The sequence below is a fragment of the Spea bombifrons genome, chromosome 13, assembly GCF_027358695.1.
Source record: "Spea bombifrons isolate aSpeBom1 chromosome 13, aSpeBom1.2.pri, whole genome shotgun sequence".
NCBI lineage: Eukaryota > Metazoa > Chordata > Amphibia > Anura > Pelobatidae > Spea > Spea bombifrons.
The window spans coordinates 18,919,078-18,941,200 of record NC_071099.1 but is presented as its reverse complement, the minus strand read 5'-3'; the positions used below and the strand labels follow the sequence as shown (position 1 = coordinate 18,941,200).

General features: G+C 44.3%; 5 protein-coding genes across 5 annotated transcripts in view; 3 read left to right on the top strand and 2 right to left on the bottom strand.

Annotated features, from left to right (window-relative positions):
- The first annotated feature begins 4,108 nt into the window (after positions 1–4,108).
- On the top strand, positions 4,109–5,125 carry SP6 (Sp6 transcription factor). The gene has a single exon (XM_053454092.1). It carries the CDS (start codon positions 4,109–4,111, stop codon positions 5,123–5,125), a length of 1,017 nt encoding a protein of 338 aa, XP_053310067.1.
- Positions 5,126–11,050: 5,925 nt separating this feature from the next.
- Positions 11,051–13,238, top strand: SCRN2 (secernin 2). Its single transcript, XM_053453168.1, has 7 exons — positions 11,051–11,265; positions 11,362–11,543; positions 11,729–11,928; positions 12,049–12,261; positions 12,430–12,595; positions 12,681–12,861; positions 13,012–13,238. Exons 1-7 carry the CDS (start codon positions 11,098–11,100, stop codon positions 13,177–13,179), a joined length of 1,278 nt encoding a protein of 425 aa, XP_053309143.1. The 5' UTR covers positions 11,051–11,097; the 3' UTR covers positions 13,180–13,238.
- Positions 13,215–16,669, bottom strand: LRRC46 (leucine rich repeat containing 46). Its single transcript, XM_053452786.1, has 8 exons — positions 16,372–16,669; positions 16,214–16,310; positions 15,736–15,844; positions 15,341–15,387; positions 14,719–14,828; positions 14,514–14,583; positions 14,230–14,372; positions 13,215–13,957 (listed from the first exon to the last, which is right to left on the bottom strand). The coding sequence occupies exons 1-8, from the start codon at positions 16,667–16,669 to the stop codon at positions 13,257–13,259; spliced, it is 1,575 nt and encodes a 524-aa protein (XP_053308761.1). The 3' UTR covers positions 13,215–13,256.
- A 969-nt stretch (positions 16,670–17,638) lies between these two features.
- On the top strand, positions 17,639–21,421 carry MRPL10 (mitochondrial ribosomal protein L10). The gene is made up of 5 exons (XM_053452926.1): positions 17,639–17,727; positions 20,039–20,214; positions 20,544–20,708; positions 20,867–21,011; positions 21,147–21,421. The coding sequence occupies exons 1-5, from the start codon at positions 17,688–17,690 to the stop codon at positions 21,356–21,358; spliced, it is 738 nt and encodes a 245-aa protein (XP_053308901.1). The 5' UTR covers positions 17,639–17,687; the 3' UTR covers positions 21,359–21,421.
- TBX21 (T-box transcription factor 21) overlaps positions 21,414–22,123 on the bottom strand; it is a 7,385-nt gene continuing 6,675 nt past the window's right edge. Inside the window, exon 6 of the mRNA XM_053452785.1 lies at positions 21,414–22,099. Coding sequence (XP_053308760.1) covers positions 21,604–22,099 — 496 coding nt within the window. The 3' untranslated portion in view covers positions 21,414–21,603. The remainder of the gene's footprint in view (positions 22,100–22,123) is intronic.

Genomic DNA, 22,123 nt, shown 5'->3' with positions numbered 1-22,123 from the left:
TCTTCATATCGCACCGAGGGCCCGCCGAGTTCAGTTGAAAGTTGTTTGTCCTGCAAACTCTTGCTTTATTGAATAAACTGTAATGGCCCAAAGAGTATAAGAGAGCTGGGAGCTGCGGGAAAAGGGACTCGCCTGGATTTTATGGCTGTGGGGACCCTGTTCATAAATCATACCCGGGATACAGATTTTTATTTTTTGCTCCATTATTTGTATGTTAGGGGCTAACATTACGATCAACTTCATCTAACTTTAATTCTATATCATTAGAACTTCATTAGAATCATTTTCCCATCAATATGCAGAACCAGACACCGCTCCAAAAATAATACAGAAAAATTAGGGCTAGAAAATCAAATACCGTAATTTAACTGAACGCAGAAATTAACACAAAAAGCATTATGAGTTGTACAAAAAAACCGGCTCGCCGACTAGAAAATACAAGAGAAAAGCGCGTTACGTATTTCAGTCTTGGAGCGTCTTCCGTACTTTGGATACAGCATTAATTTTCTTTTTTAAATGGAACGTTAATTAGTTGATTGTAGTTTTGTTTTTAGTGGAACCGGTTCTTGCTGTTGGTATGGGTCGCTTAGACTATATGGCTATATGTACAGATATAATGTTGTTTCCTAGGCAACCTTGTCCTATGCATTATGCTAGCCAAATTACTGGCTTCTGAAATGTTTCTGTATCTGCTTTATAACATATATCTTCACAAATCCATGGGACCTGATGGGATATACCCAACGTTATTAAAAGAGCCGGTAGAGTTATTTAACCAGGCGCTATTGAAAGGACCAATAGCAGGGACGGCTCGGTCAACTACAGACCAGTAAGTCTTATGCCAGTCGTTGGCAAATTAATGGAAACCATGCTAAAGGAAAGGATAAGTTAAATATCTGGAAGTAAAGGGTTTGATCAGAAACAGCACGGGTTTACTACAGGAAGATCTTGTCAAACTAACTTAATTCACTGTTTTGACTTGGTAACTAAAATAATAGACCGAGGAGAAGCTGTTGATATCGTCTATCTAGACGTCAGGTGACACTATCCCCCATAAAAGATCTGAATGGTATGGTATGTCTCTTTGTTGATGATACAAATGTATGCAACAGGGTAGACCTTCTGGGTGGAACAAGTCAAATGGCAAATGATGAGAGTGCGGCAGCTGCAGTTTAATGTTAATAAATGTGAGATAATGCACTTGGGACGTGAAACTCTCAAGGTAGAATACAGCATTGGGGGCCCTGTTCTGTCAGAGACAGACTTATTTGTTGACTTAAAGGTAACAGGAGAGAGAGGTAAAGAGAGAGCTGGTTCGGCCACTTTACAGATTTCTGGTCAGACCTCGCCTAGAGGGTTGTGTGCAGTCCTGGAGACCCCATCTCCAGAGGGATATCGAAGCATTAGAGGGAATTCAGAGGAGGGATACAAAAAAATGGAAAGTGGTTTGCAGGATAAAAATGATCAGGAAAGCCTTAAGGAACTTAATATGTACAGCTTGGCCGAAAGAAGAGAGAGGGACGATACAATAGAAACATTTCAATACTTGAAGGCATTTAACAAACTAGAGTGTTAGAATTTCTATTTTACTGAGAGAGTAGAGGATAAATGGAACAGCCTCCCAGGATAAGTGGTGGAGGCTAATACAGTGAGGGAATTTAACCATGCGTGAGACATTAAGGTACCCTTCCTGCGGGACCAGACCAAAGACTGTTGACTACATCAAGAAAAACGGGCAGACTAGATGGGCCAACTGGTTCTTATCTGCCGTTAAATTCTATGTTTCTTAAGCTTCCACACAGAGGTTTATTATACCAGTGAGGATATCCCTCAGTACCAGGCACATGCCCTACTTGCCGGTAGGTATTGCATCTCTGCCTTTAATCATCTTGCGATCTATTCTTTTGAAATTATGGACCAACAGGTTTACTGCGGGAACGCAATGCAAACACATACCAAAAATCTTACTAAACGTCTATAATTTATTCCAGAAGTGTCCACGCTTTCCCATGATTCTAGAATAAATTACTTGAAATGAAACGACTTGTCTCTCGTTGTGCCTTTGGAATTTTCAAGGTTACTCCTGGAAACTTCACAGACCTGGAAGTGCCCTGCGTAGCACGGTTGGAGCTGCACCCATTCCAAGGGAGTTATTGCCAGATAATTTTGGCCTTGAGCGTAGGAGGAAACGACACAATATTTTATGGACTTTGCAAGGTTGCATCAACACCAAAGATACCCATTCTGCGATCCTGCAGAACGTGTCACGATGCACCGAGCTTTAGTGCATAACTTGTAGGTTGTGATATCTACTTTGACCTCTTTGGTGACCAGATGGCTTGGGAATCCAGGATGTCCATTAAAATATGGTTAGACTTAAAAGGACAGTATTGGGATACTTTGTTATTTGCATTCTTTCACTGTAACAAAAAAAAAAAAAGATACCCGGTGAAAAAAAGCAGCTTCATAGCTGCGACCGAATGCCTGTTTTTTGTGTTCCATGCCAGTTTGGGCTACTTAAAGCAATCAACTAATTGAAATGAATCTTTTTTGGGGTATTATTGCTGGAACTCTCATGCAAGCCAGCACTGGAACTGGTTGGCAGTGACTATACGCGCATGTGCACTATTGTGTATGAATGAATCATACATAATGATGGCTAGAGTGTCCTTCTAATGTAGAGATACAGAAAACGTGTCATTCTTGCTAGCTGTCCCAATTTGCCCTTGCCTTGTGTCCTGACAGGTGAGAATTGCATTCATCGTGCATGTTCGGTGTGTGACATGAATGATGTCATAACCCTGTCCACTGCTAACATCACAGCATTCTATCCGAGAATTACTGTACGAATAACACCTTCTCCGATTTAATATCATTAAGGGTAACCTTCAATAAAATGACTTCTACGTTACAGGCGCGTTTGTCTGATATTCCCCCAGGCTTTCCCTGATGTGAGGCTGTTTATAGCGCGCTCGGAAGAAAAGAAAACCCAACTTCCTTGATTTAAGGAGAAAAAGTTGTGTAACTAGTTGTACAGACTTTATAATTTGTTTGTCTTCCAGATATATACTAGGATTTTCAGTTAAGGTTTCGTTAATGATCTCTTCCCTGTCACTCAGTGAAAGAAAGAATACGACTGCCCCAAGAAATAAGTAATAAAAGTTAGAACTCTTTTAAAACGTGAAGCTTGTTTAGATGAAGGTTTATTGAGGTGTTTTACTTGTAATTCTACGTTTAACCACCAGGGCGTAATATATACAGTTATCCCTTACTGGATTCTTTCTGTGTTACGTATGTTTTTTTTTTTGTGCACTTTCTTTCTCTAAATGTTTTTTTGTACAGAACCACATATATTACCAGCTATATAACGGGGCCACTTGACTTGCTCCCTATGCTAAATGGTACCCATTGATTGACAACCGCAAGGCAGCTCCCCCCCCCGAGACAAAATGTCCTTAATTATTATTTTTTGATCTTGATTTTATGCAATTTCAATGATGTTATGTGCGCACACATGGAATTCCGTTCGAAGGAAACCTTTATGTTCTGCTTGTGCAGTGGGACTTTTTTCCCACAATGGAAGAAGAAAGTTTCGTGTGCGCATTGTAATTGTATTGTCCGTAAGTTGATTTGGAGTTCCCGCAGTTCACGGGTTAAACCTCTGTTCCCCATACTTTCCGATCCTAATATCTTTGGGGTCTCTATCCGCCTACACTTCTTGTTAGAGCGCAGACGGTAATTACTATAATTTGCATCCTTTAGGCCTTTATTACAGCTGCTGGCTCCTGGGATATTTAGGATAAAAGATAAACTATATTTACATTTCCTCTGTATATCTGAAAACATCTAATCAGGATGGCTGGCGCGAGAGCCCAGTCTACCAATTTACAACCAAGAAGAACGGGGTCCTCGGTTGGAGCTGCAGGAGGTTCAGGTCTGCAGAAAGAAGTCTCTAGGCTCATATATTCATCTTCTAAGTATAGGGCAATAGAACCAGTGATCCTTACTGGGGTGGGGGGGTCTATGTCGGATATAAGAGTTGTTTCTTTCATCGTAACAATGTTTCATTCATCCCTCCACAGATAAAACTTGCCTGGCAATCTCTGCAATGCTGACTGCCGTATGTAGCTCTCTGGGTAACCAACCATCAGAGGCACCAGGCTCTCCGTCCACAACTGACCTCTCCTTGAAGTCGTACCCACTGTCTCCGGATCCTGACCCAGGAGCCCCAATTCAACAGGAGAACGTCCAGGACTCCCCGTACCCTTCTGCTGAGCGCTACACATCCTTGTCTTCCGTGAGGGTCTCGAGCCAGACTTTTGCGAGTCGTGAGTCCGTGGACAACTCGTTCTCCAAATTCCTGCACCCATCCCTTGAGATGTCCCACCCATATGAGGCCTGGATTAGACCCCCGGTTCCTGGGGGCTCGGGAGAGGAGAGTGGAGTCCCTTCGTGGTGGGATCTTCACGTTGGCACAGGTTGGATGGATATGCAGCCGGGTGCTGGAGGATTTCCCAGTCCTTCATCGCACCAGGCACCTCTGGGAGGGTACGGCACAGAGCTCTGTGTCCCTCCCCCACACATGCTTCCTCCTACCCCTCACCTCATGGGAGGTTTGGACCCTGCTATAGAATCTCACTCTGCAGACCAGGGCACAGATGGGTCCCCTCGTCCCAAAGGAACCCGACGGGCAATGCCACGTAGTTCGGCCCAAGCAGCCTGCCGGTGCCCAAACTGCCAGGAAGCTGAACGTGGAGGTACGAGTGCAGAGGGGGCTAAACGTAAAACCCTTCACAACTGCCATATTCCAGGCTGTGGAAAGGCGTACGCCAAGACGTCCCATCTGAAGGCCCACCTTCGCTGGCACAGTGGGGATCGACCCTTTGTCTGCAACTGGCTCTTCTGTGGAAAGAGATTTACTCGAAGTGATGAGCTCCAAAGACACCTTCAGACCCACACAGGGGCAAAGAAGTACCCTTGTCCCTCTTGTAGCCGTGTCTTCATGCGCAATGATCACCTTACCAAGCACATGAAAACCCATGAGAGTGAGACCCGAGGATCCTCAGAGGCAGCCAGTAAGACCAAAAACGAACCAGAGGAGAGCAGCAGGAGTCGCACAAACTGATATCTGCTGAACCAGCACTGTAGAAGTTTAGAAAGTGGCCTCCCCATTCCCTCCCCACTAATAGCATAAGGGGCTTTGTCATGCCTTTATTTATTTTGTAGATAGCGTAGATATCCGGCAGCAACAGCCCAAACTACCTCCCACGGTATATACCAAGCAAAGGGCCCGACATAGATGTAGGAAAGTGTTTCCAGGGACAGAAGGCACAAATGACTGAGCAGTGATGGTGTTAGGGTGAGTGCAGGGGAGACGCGGCACTCACTGGGAAAGGAGCACAAGAGGATGACAAGGGAACAAGATCATGGAAAACGCTAAAGCTGGGGGAGAGCTGACCAGCAACGTGGTTCGAGGAACAGAAAGCGGTGTTATTGTTATACGAGGGTTATCAATGTAAAGGTGAGGACGTGTGGGTGCAGTGTTGCATGGGGAGTTAAGTGTATGTATTACAACACTCCTCTCTCCCACTCAGGGCCGGACTGGGGATAATGAGGCAGCCTTGGGACTTTAAGGCCAGCTGCTGCCTATTAACATAAGCGTGGCCAACGACTAGATACGACAGTCCACACATTACGTTTTTATGCTCACGCAGCCGCGCATAAACAGCCGGAGGCCGAACCCCGCAGAACCCGATCTGCCGCTGTCAGTCCGCGGCCCACCAGGCATATGCCCGGTACGCCAGATGGCCAGTCCAGGCCAGCTCCCACCAATAATGTGATTAAGTACTTATAATCAGAATCCATTAGAAATATTAGCTGTAAAGCGAGCCCATGGCAAAGTTTTTCTCACTTCTGGGAGAGCAGCGTTAGTGTAGAATTAGTGCAGGGAGAGGGGAGCCTAAAGGAAAAGAATACAAATGCAGACCGAGGGCAATTATTCCCATCATCGGGTCTGGGGTTTCCGGGAAGGGTCTGCAGGTCCCTTTTACTCAAATTGTTCAGAGCTACTATTTTGTTTCTGCACTAAAACAGTCGTATTTATCTCTGCCGTAGCATTCCGTAGAGCGGGGTCTATGTTAACCCCTCCACGCCCTCCGCTCTCGTTAATCTGTGGGTGGGGGGCTGCCCCTCCTGCACACTGACTCTCCCCATGTTATGGGGGAATGTGCCTATAAAACTGGGTGTGGAGGGATACGGGCAGAGAACAGCTCCACGCCCAGAGAGGCACCGGCACGCTGCTAACGAAGACCTGCACGCTGCTGTCTTAACCCCTTCACTGCTAGCCAGGCCGGGACTGAAAAGGTGTGTGGGTCGTTCAGCTGATGCACAACGGTGAACCAAGGATACCATAAAAATATATTTCACCCACATCCGACAAATGCGGTATCTCCTGTGTCCTTCAACTCATTGCTGTGCCTGATGTTCCACATCGTCATTCCAAGAATGAACCTTCCAAGGGATGAAAGACATCTTCAGTACCGGCAACATGAGTGACGGTGGGTTGTGATGCATTAAAGACCCTTTAGGACCCCAGGCACATACTGCTGCATTTGTAATGCGGGGTCTTATAACACGACCCACTGACCGTACACCTCCAGGTTACACAGCACTGTGTACTACTACATGGTCAACGGCAGCAAGGTGGTAGATTATCCATAAAGCACCAGGCCCCGGCCAGGGCTTAGAGTACAGCTAGGTACATGTGCCTAATCCGTGTAATTTATTAGAAACGGTAAAAAAAAAGGTGAGGGGTCAGATAGGGACACGGCCAGTAATTAATCACGTGTAGTTTATTACGATTATTAGTTGATTTAGTGCAATGCAGAGAAAATTTGTATTTCTCTCTTTTGGAGATTTAACAATTTCAGAATTAACCATATGAGTGCCAGAGAGCCACGTTGCCTGCCTTTCAGGTACTTGTAAAATTAAAGGGAACCTTGTGTTAATTGTTTGTAACCGAGTGTTGCAATGTCAAACGGCTGTTGAAAATTCCACCCCGGTGTATTATTTTAAAGAGTGACTTATGTGATGTATTTTTTACATGTTTTATGTAGAGTAAATCATTTTCTATAACCATCTCCAAAGTAGAAATCAGGTTACCCTAACTTTCAAAGCAGATTGCCAGCCGGTGTCGATCCAGACCTCCTATGACCCTAAACTTGGAGCTGTGGTTTAAAGGGGGGGCTGTCTTTTTCCAAATTATCTTCAATAATTACTTCTGTTTTGTTTATTGTATTGCTGTAAAAAATACCAGTTTATATATTTTATATTTTGTTGTCCTGTATATAAACGCATCTATATATAAAACCATCTTACGCCCGCACCGCCTAGTAAACTGATGGCTCCACATGGCGTAAACATTTTACTCTCTAAAAACTTAAGCTCACTCCCCAAAACTGACCTTTGTGAATTTATTATATGAAAAGACAGCGAAGAATATTCCGCATAATGTATGGTCAACATTGTCTGCTGTGTTCTGATGAAACTTTAATGACTTTAACTTTAATGACTGTTATTAAGCAGGATATAGGCAACATTCCAAAAAAACAAATAAAATATTACATGACAGCCTATCATTTGGTTATCTCTTCATCTATATAAAACAGAAAACAACCTAATGGCAGCATTGGGGTTACTTTCATGGGCGTCTATGGAAATTCTTCCGGGGGGGGGTGTATGGGCTCAACCGGGGGGGGGTAGGTGGCAGAGTACATTTCCTGGGGCATATAGGAGTGTCCATTACCATCTTTATATGTTTTCTTTGATTTACCGTATTTTCTTTTTTTTGTAGAGGGCGGTATTTCCCTTAACGGTGGGAATGATCATTTTACTACCGTGAGGACTTTATTCCCTCTGTCTCTTGGTGGTGCTGCTCGTAGGTTAGGGGGAAGCATGCAGCCATCAGCCATGTCCTAACAATTGCCTAAATGAAAGGGGCATTTTTGGCTAGGCTCTTGGGTTTGACCCCTCTGCACTCCCCTTGAGGCACCCGGTGTTCAGCTCAGATCTTCCTTCATTTGCTCCCCACCGGCCAACGCACTACTGGGGCCATTTTTATCTTATAACGCAGCACCTAAGCAACTCACGGATAGGTAAGAGCAAGAGAAGAGAGATCCGTGTGTCTCGTGGATGTAGCGGAAGAGTGGAGTCTGGAAACATTCACAAAACGAGTCCCCGCCACATAGTTGCACCGCTATTCATTGCCAGCTAGGACCTTGGGTGCGATTTGACTCCATCTACCAGGACTACCAGAGAGTTTATATTAAAGGAAATTATACCCCAAAAGGTGTGGAGTAATTATCTTATAAATATTTGGAGTCATTCTTGCAGTAGCTATTTTTATGTACAGGATTGTCGTGTATTCTAACTTCATACATTTGGGAGACATCATAGGGAGAGTGATTTGATTTTTTTGTTTTTAAGAAATGTGTTTTTAAGGAACATTGGGAAGTATTAAAATAATCGCAGCCATACAGGATCATTTGTTGGTAAATGGTAAAGATTTGATACTATTATTAAAAGCTAATTACAACTTCCTATTAATCTAGTACGCTATATTTTTTACAAAAATAAATATTTGGTTTATTTCCTATGTTATTTTTTTTTAGCTGCAAGTCCGCTAATATAAAATATATTGCTCTACCCAGCCTGGTATCTCAAACTTATTCTGGGACCACTCGTGAAAAGAAAAGTTCAAGTAATCATATATTATTATGCCTATAGATTTGCTAGGACAGGGTATAGGTATATTTTTTGTATATGTATGTGAGTGGCAATGCCTGCTTTATTTGGGGGGGGGGGGGTAGCAGTTTGCATTTTATTCAGTATTTCCCTTTATTATTAGAAGCAAAAACAGCCTTTATTTAATGGGGATACGTTTTTTTCTGTGTTGGTCTAATAAAATCTAAGGTTACATAAGCTTTTTATTGGGCCAACATATTAAAAAAGGTTGTAAAGTTACATAAACTTTCAGAACGCAATAAAATATAACAACACTCGTGCTACAAAAAGAGAGGAGTATAGTGCAAAGGATCTGTGGATTAACACCGCAGAGATGTTATTAGATCACGAGGATAGCTAATAAGGGTGATATCTGTTCCAGGCAGGCAATGAATGAATGAATGAATGAATTCCATAGTCAATGATCAGAAGTAGTTGAGTCCTCGCTCCCAGCATACACCGGTAGGACTCTTTTAGCTTTAAGGTCCCCCCCCCCATAATGAACTAATCATTTTTAACGGAGACAAATAAAAATATGTGTTTAGTTTGCGATGAGTTTGTGTTTTTGGTGGGGAAGGAAGGGAGGGAGCTCTGTCTGCTGTAACGCAGGCGTCGAAATGGTGAGTAGTCTATATAATCCATGAATCAGCGTCTCCTGTGGGATTTGTGGTCTCTGCGGACATGATCCTGGGATGGGCTGACGGTGTTTTTATAAAGTTAAAGCTGGAGGGAGCTGCGACAATTCAGAGGACGGAGCAGCAGCCGCCGCGTTCTGCTGAAGAATCCCCAAACCATAATGCAGACGCAGGGCACAAAGAGTGTGTTTGTAGTAAATGTTCTACACGTAACTGTAACTACTGCTCAACAATTTCTTTTTCCTTCACATCCAAGCATTTTAATACAATGTGCCCCAGATGCCAGTTTTTGTTCCGCGTACATTTACACATAGTGCTTTATTTACTAAGGAGGGAGCTTGCAGGAAAAACGATGAGATGTCACTTTGGCAATCAGGGGAGTTCCGACACCTTTTGGCCCCTAAAAATGTACACGCTCTCACTTACACACTCACACTCCACCATCCTCACTCCGTCATCACACCTATGACACTTCATATACTTTGCATGACATAGCCTTGCTCAGAACCCTCTGAAAGTTTGTGACATTACGACGACGTGCCACCGGGCAACGGTTTCAGCGCGTGCGGCCAGCAGGTGGATATTCCCAGCCGCATAGAACATGATGTATCCACACACGTATCCGGCTATCACCCGCACTTACATCATCAGGCGGCCACCGGACTTAACGTGCCAGGGCCACCCCATCACCAGTCCGGCCCTGCCTTTGGTTGCCATTCTATTTGGTTGACTCGGGTCTCCTGAGACCGGCATTACATACATAAGACGTATAATAACGTGCAGGCTCAGCTAGTAGGTAACAGAGCAGAGTACCCCCCATCTCTCCACTTTTAACTGCAAACATCTAACATTCATCACCAAGCACCCGGATTTACTATGGTTTTGTTTCTAATGATTTCATCCATAACAAACAGAAGGAAGGAAAATACACTGGCTTATAATGGTTATTGTGCTGGCTGAGAATGTTCGGTTGTGCACCACAAGCCTCACATATAACCCGTGCCCACACTCTACCCCGAAGGACTCGCGCACCTGTTCATTCACTCACTTCCGCTCGCGGCTGCCAGCAGCACGTGACCTCCTCAGTCAGCTGACTTAGAAGGTGACTCGGGGCCTCGGTGCGCAACTCTTACTGCAGCCGGGGCTGGTAAGCAAAACAGGCAGGAGGCAGGGACTGCGGGCCACAGCACAGGGAAGAAGGAAGCTGTAGGGACTGCGGGCCACAGCACAGGGAAGAAGGAAGCTGTAGGGACTGCGGGCCACAGCACAGGGAAGCTGCAGGGACAGATTTGGGGAGTCGATGAGTGAATATTATGGGGGGGGTGCATAGATAAATGCCCCCAGTGGGCACTAACTTTGTCTGAGGCAGATGTGTAACTAAGTTAACACAGGAAGTACATGTATGTTATATTGGTCCTGTCTATCCATTGTACAGCGCTACAGAATATGATGGTGCTATATAAAACAATAAATAATAATAATACTGGTGTTAGAAGTAAATGCATACTTGTTATATTTGGTCCTGTTTACCCGGTGTACAGCGCTACAGAATATGATGGTGCTATATAAAACAATAAATCATAATATTGGTGTCAGAAGTAAATGTATACGTAGATCATATATATATATATATATATATATATATATATAATATAACGCATTTCCCTGCGTGTGTAGAAACATGTCTCTCGGCCGTTGCCCCAGCTCGTGTGACTGCTTTGTTTCGCTGCCTCCGGCTTCTATTTCTCCTGTTGTGATCTTCGGGAAGAACTCCGACCGGCCTCGGCATGAGGTCCAGGAGGTGGTTTATTACCCCCGCGCCACTCACCCTCCAGGATCCAGAGTCATGGTGAGCTCCGGCACTTATATTTTCACAGCAATGCGTGGGTTAGAACGGTGAGCCGCCCGTGTAGATCGCTGACGCTTATTAATGTCCTTTGTTCAGTGTACGTTCCTGGAGGTGGACCAGGCACCCGAAACTCAAGCGGTTCTGTTGAGTCGCCCATCTTGGTTGTGGGGGGCAGAGATGGGCGCCAATGAGGCGGGGGTCTGTATTGGGAATGAAGCGGTGTGGACCAAAGAACCAGTAACAGAGGGTGAGGCCCTACTGGGTATGGACTTAGTCAGGTGAGACCATCTAAAAATGGGGCAATTGAACCGGCTTCCTGTTATCCTCCAGAAGTTATTGTTTTATAAAGTGACATCATATTCCGCAGTGGGATGTACTTCCTGTGACTATATGTAACGGCTCCTTATAGATAAGTCTATATATATATATATATATCTGTGCCGTTTGCGGTCCCTCTCTGCAGACTTGCGCTGGAGCGAGCCTCTTCTGCTCAGGATGCAGTGCAGGTCATCACCGAGCTCCTGGAGCGCTATGGCCAGGGGGGGAGCTGCAGGGAAGAACCCGAGCCCTTCATATATCACAACACGTTCCTGCTGTGTGACCGCTTGGAGGCGTATGTCCTGGAGACCGCTGGGCCGTACTGGGCAGCAGAGAGGGTTACTGGTGAGATAACATATATTAGTGTGCATGGATGTCTGCATGATCTATGGACATTACCAGAGTGTAGCGGTAAATGTACGTGTTTGATGAACGCGTGCTACTTTATTTTTCTCTCTCTCACAGAGGGAGTTCGGAATATTTCCAATCAGTTAAGCGTCTCGGTTCCGTGGAAGGAGCATCCACAGCTTCGCTCGCATGCGGTAGAGCAAGGATGGTGGGACGGCCACGGGGAGTTCAGCTTCAGTGCTGTGTATTCTCTGGAAAAGCAGCCCGAGCGAATGGAGGCAGCAAAGAAGAGGTACAAAGCAGGAAAGGAACTGCTGCGGCGGCAAGAAGGTGAGGAGAGAGAGAGAAAGGAGGAGGTAAGGAGGGAAAACGGCGGCACAGAATGGAAGGATGCAGTAAGACTTTAATTAAGGAAAAGCATTGAAAGTGGAAATGTCAGTGCCCGTAACTTGCTATAAGCTATACTTTATCCATGTTTCAGTATCTGGTTATCTTTAGGGCAGATCACAGTGGATTCCATGCTACAGATCTTGCGTGACAAGGACAGTGGTATTTGCATGGACTCTGGTGGCTTCTGTACCACATCCAGTATGGTATCCGTGCTTCCGCGTTGCCCCAACTCACCCTGTATTCATCTGATGACTGCCACACCAGACCCATCGAGGTGAGTGACCGGTCACAATATGTCTACATTCATTCGTTTTATATCATTTAGAGGTATAAACCTTGTCTCTTTCTATTTACTGCAGGTCTGTGTTCAAACCTTTTGTCTTTGACGCACTAGTAGGCCAGGTCCCTTGGGTGCTATCACCCACCTTTGGAGATGATGACCCTGTCAAGAAGATGCCTCGGTTTCAGACTCAGGTTGATCGAAGGCATGAGTTATATATACACCAGCAGAGGGTGCTGGAGGTCTGCAAAGGCAAAGAGGTATGGACAGGGAAACATGGAGGGTCCTTTGCCAGAGATTTCTGTCTGCTGGCTAATACATTTCCGTCTGCTGGCTAATAAAACTACCCTCAAACTAAGTGATGAAACAAATATTTAAGATCGCTGCTAACGTTGTCTCTGTGTTGACAGGATTCTGAATGCAGGTTACAGGTCAAGCAGAAGGAGCTGGAGGCTGATAATCTTGAGTTGGTGAAGAAACTCCTAGATAGAACAACCACTGACTCCATAAACCTGGGTGACCTCTTCCTAACCTGCGTTGAGAAGGAATTAACATTGTACAGAGGGGAAATTATATGAACTATGAAACATCAGAAATGACCGGTGCTTTGAGATAATAAATAATGTTTAATACATAATACATTCATACCCCTGGATCATTTCTTTTTACCCCCTGGAAGATTGAGTCCCGGTTTAGTTGACAATGCGGCTGTTTTCTGCGTGAGCTGCGATGGAATTGGGGCATTTACAGGTCTCGGTTTTCTTGAAGGGGCGGATGCGGTCTGTCTCTCATTTCGATCAAGTTGAGAAGAAGCAGCAGCCATCCCTTGTGTTTTAGACGACTTTGGGCCAGTCTGGTGCGGTTTTGGATAATGAGCACTTAGAGGCGTTTTCCGAGGTAAGGATAAGTTTGGACCAACTCCTGATCTATTCTGTTCTGAGGAAGAACCCCTTTCTGACTTATAAAAACTATTTGATGTGGTCTTAGCTCTGACAGAGGATTTAGCATTAGACCCTTGGATGGCAGCGACGGTGGTGCCTACAGAATTTTTTTCAGATGAAACTGGCGACTCTAGGTTCTTTTTCACCTTTGTGTGACATTGTGCTTTACTGTTGCATACAGTAGAGGACCTGGGGTGAAGCTTTTGGGGGCCCTTCTTACATTTATCTAATGATTCTGAAGTGCAGGGATTTAGCTCAGTTAAGGGGACAGAAGAATCCCTCCCAGGTGAAACAGGGTTTTTTAAATCTTGGGTGTCATTCAGCTCCTCCAGACGGAGCTGGTGTTCTTTCAGAGCTCTATCTCTTCTCTGGTGAGACCGTCTAAGCAGTTCGTGAGACAGAGAGGTGAGCGCTCCTACAAAGATGAAATACACGTTACACTTTAGCTTGTCTTGCAAACTAAAATAGGTGATATATTGCTGTTTTTTGCTTTTCTTTACTGGAGCTTATAAAGTCCAGGGTATGTTTGGCCCTAGAATGTTATTGCTGAATTCTAGATAAATATAAATCTACTCCTAAAACAATTAAGGTGAATTCCATGGTGGCCTGCAGGTTATGAAGAGGCTTCCGAAGAGGATACCAAAGAGTACCAAATGTCATCAGAAGGTTGCTACAAAATAAGAGTACCTGGGTTTCCGCATAGGCTGATGTCATCACCGTCACTGTCCTCATCTCCTTCATGACTCATTTGAGGCTCTGGGCTAGATCCGTCTCTCACAACCTCCCCATCCAGCTCTTGAAGAAGGGGCAAAGCCCCCAGTAGTTCCTGTCTGAAAAAAATCAACGACTTTATGCCATGTTCAGTGTATAATTTCTGTGCGTGCAAGCAGTTTTAACCCTCCTATGATATTCTTGTTGTGTCACTCAGTGAGCCCCATGGTGAGATCCCAGTGTGTCCAACTCCATCTCACCTATAGCCATTTTTCTGGGTGCAGACGTTCCCCGTCAAATCCAAGATAAGCAATCCAAGGGGCAACTCTCCTGTGCACAAAAGAGGCATCGCGGGTAGTGAGTGGAAGTTGCTCTATGTTCAAATATTGGCAATTTTTATTGCTTTCTCAGCTGTTTGATGCCAAACATTAACACACAATTCAGAAAGGTATAGGCTACACTCACCAGCACTAATCCTTTGTATCAAATTGTGGGACAAGTCGAGAAACTTCAGGTTTTGCAGACAACAGAGGTTTATAACTTCTTCGATCCTATTCCCTGAAAGGCTCAAAAACCTTCAACAGAAGATAATATTTTTTCAAACAGCTTTAAAGCCAAATAAAATAACATGCAGTACAATAGTGTAAAAAATGGGGTTGCAGGGGGCCTATCTGTTAAAGGGTGGTCCTATACAAGTCCGCTAACAGAGTGCAAAAAGTACTTTGACCCCTTTGTGAAACGGCTTTACTCCCCTAAGCGACTGGAGCTTTTTGCCATTTTTAGCCTATCTTTGTCCGCTGATGATTCCCCTTCTCCATGTTTAGTGTACCCACGCAAATTATGTTTTTCAGGAACAGATGGGTCTTTCTCTGTATAGTCATTTAGAATGAATTAAATGTCTGAGAGCCCCTGTAACTCTCCAACGAGCTGGAGCTGGCTGTCGGGGAGCATGCGCGCATGCATACTACTGCATAGGAGATGCGTTCAGGTTAACCTACGTAGTCAGCATCTCCAACAGAAGTATGTTTTATATATATATATATATATATATATATATATATAATATATACTCAATATATATACTCACCTGAGATTTTTGAGTGCATCTAAATTTTCAATCTTCTTAATTAGGTTCTAATTATTAAAAGAAAACAAAATATTATTCACGTGACAGACACGGTAAGCTTCTCTTAATGCAGTATTTATATACCAATGGTATAAGTCCCCCTCTGGGTATTTGTGATGGTTTTAGTTAGAAAATATACATAATCAGTATGTTTGAGGCCGTAATTTGCTTTATCACACCCTACAAAGCATCAGTAGATCAGATCCTCTATGATGGACTGGCATGAGATCATTTACATCCAATATATGGTACAATTGGGTGGGATCAGTCTCTAAGTTTAAAGTCCTATTAAAGATGTTTAGGGTCACTCAGTAGGTTTTCTCTTAAAGATACTAGCTATTTTTGAGAGTAGTTACCTTCTGGAGATACAAACTGCGCACCTCTCGCACAACGTCTAGATTAGCCAGGGTTGTTATTCCTTCTCTGTCAAGTCTGACGGTGCTCAGATGTCGCACTGCATGGAGCCTGAGGGAAGCAGATTATTGTAACACAGTACATTGCTTACTGCAGGGTTCTTCAGATTTAGGGTTGGAACCCTGATCCACTGTATTACTTGGACATTTGGTTGGGTTGCCCTGTGGGCCAAAAGTTACCCGCCACTCTAAGTACACAAATAGGGTTTTGAGTGTATATGATATTATGGCATGGAAAAAAAACATCCCAACTAAGGTCTAAGTCTTTCCATGGGCAGACTAGACGGGCCAAATTGTTCTCATCTGTCATCAAATTCTCGGTTTCTAGGTTTACTAGTGACTAAAAATATACAGGTTCATCAACAGAACATAATAATAATACCAAGGAACACGAACGTTCCTCATACACTGCTCCACTCACAATGCTTCCTCTGTATTACGGCACAATGATGGATCTAGGTTCCTCCTTGCAATTGCAGTCAAGGTGTATTGCTGGTCGTGACCTGCTTCTGTGACACCTATATCATAATAACATAATTATAATGTAATTGAGGACTGATCTAAAAAGGCTATCTTCACCTTGAGGTATATTAACTATTTCTATTCTTTTATTTAGGCCCTGAATTGCCCCCTGCAGTCTCCTTGCCTCGCAGCTCCGCTTCTTCTCTTGCGTCTTCTCGTTCTTCTGTCCTCTTTCTACATCCGCTGCTCCTTGTCTCTTTGTCCGCTTTTTCCGTGAACATGGCCTCCCAGTGAACTTCAGCAAAATGGCAGAGCCTCCGGGCACACCGTCACCCTCTGGAAGCTCCACCATTTTCCAGAAGTTTGCCAGCAAAAACAGAATAATGAAGACCGATTCGCTGAGAAGGAGAAGCATTTCTCTCTGTGCACTTCTACAAAGGGGGTTAGAGCCACAGGACGGCCCGGAGCCTCTGCTCTGTAGCGGGAGAAGCGGACGAAGAAAGAAGACACAAGGGGCAGCAGATTAAGAAAGAAGACAGAAGAAGAAGATGCAAGAAAAGAAGACACAGAATCAGTTGGCGGAGAAGGTAGGCAGACGTTCAGAGATAGGGTGAGAGTGAAAGAACCAATTGAATTTTACTTTATCTCTTCATTTTTGTTTGTTTTGTTAGGGTCCCTCCACGTTTTCAGTGATTCGTATGAAGGGATGAAATTGGCAAAGTAGCAAGTGATTATTGTTGGAATCTAGCAAGCCTTATTCATTTGATTTGTGTCCCTAAAGATTAAAGAATCTTAGTGGGTCGGCTAATGGCTGAGGGCAAACTCATCACCGGTGTTATTTCTCCCCTTTCTGTTGGTCTTCGGTGGCCTCTTATTTGTTCTGTCTGCTATCTTATAATAGAAGCCTTCTCTAGGAGAAAACGTAAAGCCCAGAAATGACTTGCTGTGATTTCCCCGCCACCCCCTGTGTTACTGCAAACCCGTACTTAGTTCCTTAGTGCTATTTCATTAACTTGTGTTTAAATCTGTAAAGCTGGGGAGTCTCATTTAAATATCCACAAAAATGAGATGACGGCAGCCATTGGTAAATAACTTGCAAAATAACCCCCCATCTATTGTATTGCATACTTTGGTGCAGTGAGGTAAAATAAGACAGTACATGATATATAGAAATAACATATATTTTATCTACGTGTACGCAATGTATTATTGGTATTTATTCGTAGATTTAGTGCTTAAAAGGCAGCATTTCATTAAATACTCACCCCCTGCCATCCCCGTCACATCGGTCATCACGCACACCGTGAATTATAAGAACATTTACGTTATCTTGTGCTAGGTTCGAACATTTGTGCATCCTCCGGTTGCTAGGATACCTCGAGCCCCCACAATTCTACGCGCCGCCACTCTCTCTCCTGGTTACTTCCGGTGACATGGCGACTGCCTTGGTTCGGAGGGCTGTCCGGGAGTTAGGTGAGCGGACATTCGTACGTGTGACCGGGGCTTGGGGGTTATGCGTGTGTAGGGTGTAGTAGCGCGAAGTATCTGAATCCACGGCTCGGTAACATCTTCTGACAGAGGAATGCGGCGTTTGGTCCACGCGTGGGGGTCCTCCGGTGTCACAGTGACCTGTCATGCACTGTCGTCTCATAATGCGCGGGCTTACCGGTGTTATTTTTCTTTAAATTGCATTTAATCAAACGTCTCTATACTCCCCTGTAACAGCCTATAGTTTTCTATGGGACCGGACCGGTGGCGGAGCAATGTACGGATTGCACCGGGGGCCTGTGACCTTATATGATTGGCAGCTGTCAGAGCCGCCTGAGCGAAGGACCTTGCACTGATTTTCCTTTATTTCTAAGATGCCAGATAGAGATTTATTCTATGATTCCTGTAAATCAGAAATTGCTTCTTTTTGTGCCTTTAACGTCCTTAAAGGAAGAGGCCGTTGGCACGCGTTGGTCTAACGCAGGAATGTATGGGGCGGATGGATTGTCAGAGACAATCATTGGTCCCCGAGGAGAACCGCCAAATACTAGTATGATGTAACACCCGTCATCATCGTCGCCATCGATCGTCATGTTATATATGTCACAACAAAAGTCCATTGGCGCATAAAGAGGTCCGGCAGCGATCAAATACTCCAATGGGTGGATTTTTTTTTCTCCAAAAAGCAAAAAATAAGTGATTTATTCTTTTTGACGTAGTGTTTTCGGACAGCAGTGGGTTGGTTGTGTTTGTTGCTCTATTTCTCTTATGGTAGCGTGATCAGTACTGCTTTGTGGTAGCCGATAGAATGCCTCTGTCTAAATCCCTCTGACTAGTGAAAGTCTGTGGAGCAAAGTCAGTATCACTCAACTGCCTATAAGGGGGCGACCTGGTCGGATAAAGTAAGTTTATTTGAAGAAGATGAGATAAATGTACATTTAGCTATTTAACTTTGAGCTAAAATACCTTAAGGCTGGGTGGCAGCTCGTGGACGGGGCTCTCCGCTCCTGATCTGTCTGTATGTATTAACGTATATATGTTACGTGTGTGTTAACCGCCCCATTTAAATTGTACAGTGCCGAGTAGTTTGACGCTTCATAAATAAAAAGTGGGAATAATAATTTAAAGTTGCATTACACAAAGTATTGAGGGTGAATGATGATGATGATGATGATGATAACTGTACTGCAAGCTCCCACTTTAGTGAATACCCCCTGATGTGTTTTTAAAGATTTCTCTTGCCGTGTATTCCTTACGTTCTGCTTGCGGTGCTTACCACTGGCACAATTTGACATGAAACAAAAAAAATGCCGTGTGGTTAAATAACCCAATTATACAGACGTGGAGCGCTCGCTCACCCCGAGAGAAGAGAGAATCCATGACAGGCGATTGTGGTGAAAGTTTTAAAAAGTGGTCTCACTGAAACAGTCCTGATTTTACCGTTTTGTTGATTATTGTGGTAAAATAACCTTTCGAACTTTGCAGCGGAATATATTTATACGTAACCACCTTCGTATAACACTGCGCTGTATTCCATCAAGATACTTACGAGGAGGTTATTTGATGTGACATCATCACTCGATAAACAAATGACTTCAAACAGAATTCCATTCAAAGTCTTGTGTTTTTTTCAGGAAAATAAAAAGAAACGTTTCATGTTTTTTCTATGCGTTCTGAATGTACCTGGACACGCTTCAGACAGCGCTGTAAGAACTGCTGGCTTTTGGAAGCCTAAGAAGGGCTCGTCCATAAAGTCATTTAGTGCTACGTATGAGCTCTGACAGGTTATTACACGCAGAGCCTACAAATAACTGTAACTTATATTCGTATATTTTAGCTGTAATTGTTCGTATGTAAAGGAGGATATTTTTTAGTGACAGCAGATGGCGCATAGAGACAGAAATGTATTATCAGGTGTTGCTGTCGCAATCTTATATTGCGCTGTAAAGTCTGATAATCATTCTGACCCCCCCCATTATCTTTAGCATTCGCATCGTTTTGGGTTACCTTTCTTTTAAGTTGTCATTGTTAATACTTTTTCATTATATTGATATTTGTTTAAGATCTTCGTGTTGTCCCAATCTGTTCTCTACTATGTTTCTGCAAACCAATGTTTGATTGGCTGTATGGTTTATATTAACTCAGCGGGGTTTGTGTAAAATAGAGCGTTTTGGGGGCAAGTGGTTGTGTCTCTTTTCCTCCCAGGCTCTTTTTTTTTGCAGTGTTTTATCACAAACCCTCATTTTTTTCACCTGCATGGTTTCTTTGTGTTTTTACTGTTTTTCCCCTCTTTCAGGACGGCTCCCGTCTCTGCAGAGTGTTCGTCATGGCTCTAAAGCAGTCACACGTCACAGAAAAGCGATGCACTTTGAGAGGCAAAAGATGTTGGCTGTTACAGAATACATTCCTCCGAAACCTGCTATCCCAGAAGAATGTCTCGCCCCAAAGAGCAGACGCACTCACATAGAAGAGGTAACGATGATAGGAGCGCCAAAAAAGCAAATAACAGGCTTATGACAAGATGTCGTAGTCTAAGGAACCTGAGGAGGTGGTAGATACGTGAAAGAGCCTCCCAGCACAAGTGGTAGAGGTTAATACAGCAAGGGAATTTAAACATGCATGGAATTGGCATATGGCTCCTGAATATAAGAAAAGACCAATGATCAAGTCTTTATAACTGTAATAATGATCAAACTAGATAGGGGGACTAATTATCTGTATTCATTCCTATAAAAGGTAAACATGTAGACGTGATATATATATAATAAACACCCATAAATTCATCTCTTTATTTTCCCCAGGATAACCCCTTGGTGCGGCTTCTGTGCAGCCAGCTGAACTCCGTGCTACAAGAATGTAAAATGGTGGCCGTGTTTCAGAGAAATGCTGTTGGATCTGAGGATCTGCTCCTGTTGAGGCACGGACTCCTAAAGCATGGGATTCAGATAAAGCATTTCCCCAATCAGGTACCGTGACTGAAAATATATATATATTATAAAAGGGACAGGAGAAAGATATGTAAAAGGGTTAATGCAAACCTAATGGTGCACCCAGAGCCGTATATAATATAAGAATGTAGGCTAGAAATGGTGGCTAAGCCCTGCTTACGCTTCTCTGTCTCCAGGTGGTAAAGAAGTCATTAGTCCAGTGTCAGCTTCAAGCAATGGAGCCGCTGTTCATAGGACAAACTTTCCTAATTGTGAGCCGTGATGTTAAAGTAAAGGAAATGCTGCAGAATGTACGAAAGGTGCCTCAGGTCGAGCTCTTGGGTAAGTACGGACATTGTTGGTTGAAGGACACGGCCCCATGCTACTTCCTCTGCTTGATAAAGGCTGCGCTCTCCCCATGCAAAGTGTTTGCGACTTCCTCTGCCCTCTCCCCACGCGTCCGCTTTGTCCCTGCAGGAGCCTGTATAGAGCGGAGGTTGCTGAGCCGTCAGGGAGTGATGGCCTACGCCAAGATGCCTAGTTTGGAGAGCCTGCAGGGCCAGGTTGTGGGGACGCTCTCAGCGATGGCAGCGCAGACCTGCTCTCTACTTGCACAACATTCTACCCAACTCTGCAGCAACCTGGAGCAACATATCAAGGAACAAAGTGCAGAGGAGAAGAGTACATGAAGAACCCAGAAGTGTACATTAATGATGTAAGCGTTTCTAATAAAACCAGTTATGTGTATAAAACATTCTTTATTACTGAATTTTCTTGGAAACTGTACACAACAATATCTGCACTGTGCCTGCCTGCCAAATGACCAGCAAAGTGTCACTGAAGCCGGCATGTCCTTGGCATGGGGTGATAACAGTCAGCAAGCCAGCGTTCCACCGTGGTAATTGTCGATGGTGTCAGTTTTTGTTAATCTTTTTTACTGGCTGAAGAAACCGCAGTAGGCCGTATCTGTGCTCCTGTCACACGTGGATCCGTCCAAGCTGTAAGGAGACAGTCGTCTCCGTTTGCTTTCCTCACATCCTGCAAAGTTTGTGGGCTGGTCCCGGGGGTCTTCCTCCTTCCCCCTGGTCTCCAGCAGTGGATGAATCCAAGTAAAGTGTGTAGGATTTGGGTTAGGATGGTACTGTGTGTGACCCGTCCATGGTGAGGCGAGTGTGTGATCAGGGTAATACCCTAGATGCGCAGGCTGAGGGTAACATTTTATTGCGTACGTTGCTGCCATCTTGCCCGTATTGTCATATGGTGTGTAGTCCAGGTGCTGTGCCATGTTTTGCTGTGATAAGTACCACGGCGGAGGTTCCTTCTGCTCCACGGGATATAGACGAGCGTGGCTCAGTGAATCTGGTAAAAAAGGTGTAAAGCGAATGGGGGATGATGGGGAGAGACGCTCCGTGCCTGAGGGGAGAGTGAGCCTGCAGAAACATGGAAGAAAAGTT

Coding starts and splice junctions, on each gene's coding strand:
- SP6 (XM_053454092.1), top strand. CDS start 4,109: ATGCTGACTGCCGTATGTAGCTCTCTGGGTAACCAACCATCAGAGGCA.
- SCRN2 (XM_053453168.1), top strand. CDS start 11,098: ATGTCTCTCGGCCGTTGCCCCAGCTCGTGTGACTGCTTTGTTTCGCTG. Junction 11,929..12,048: donor GGCAGCAGAGAGGGTTACTG/GTGAGATAACAT, acceptor TCTCTCTCACAG/AGGGAGTTCGGAATATTTCC. Junction 12,262..12,429: donor ACTGCTGCGGCGGCAAGAAG/GTGAGGAGAGAG, acceptor GGTTATCTTTAG/GGCAGATCACAGTGGATTCC.
- LRRC46 (XM_053452786.1), bottom strand. CDS start 16,669: ATGCTTCTCCTTCTCAGCGAATCGGTCTTCATTATTCTGTTTTTGCTG. Junction 14,584..14,718: donor GATACAAAGGATTAGTGCTG/GTGAGTGTAGCC, acceptor TTTTGTGCACAG/GAGAGTTGCCCCTTGGATTG. Junction 13,958..14,229: donor CAGCCTATGCGGAAACCCAG/GTACTCTTATTT, acceptor TCATCTTTGTAG/GAGCGCTCACCTCTCTGTCT.
- MRPL10 (XM_053452926.1), top strand. CDS start 17,688: ATGGCGACTGCCTTGGTTCGGAGGGCTGTCCGGGAGTTAG. Junction 17,728..20,038: donor GAGGGCTGTCCGGGAGTTAG/GTGAGCGGACAT, acceptor CCCCTCTTTCAG/GACGGCTCCCGTCTCTGCAG. Junction 21,012..21,146: donor GCCTCAGGTCGAGCTCTTGG/GTAAGTACGGAC, acceptor TTGTCCCTGCAG/GAGCCTGTATAGAGCGGAGG.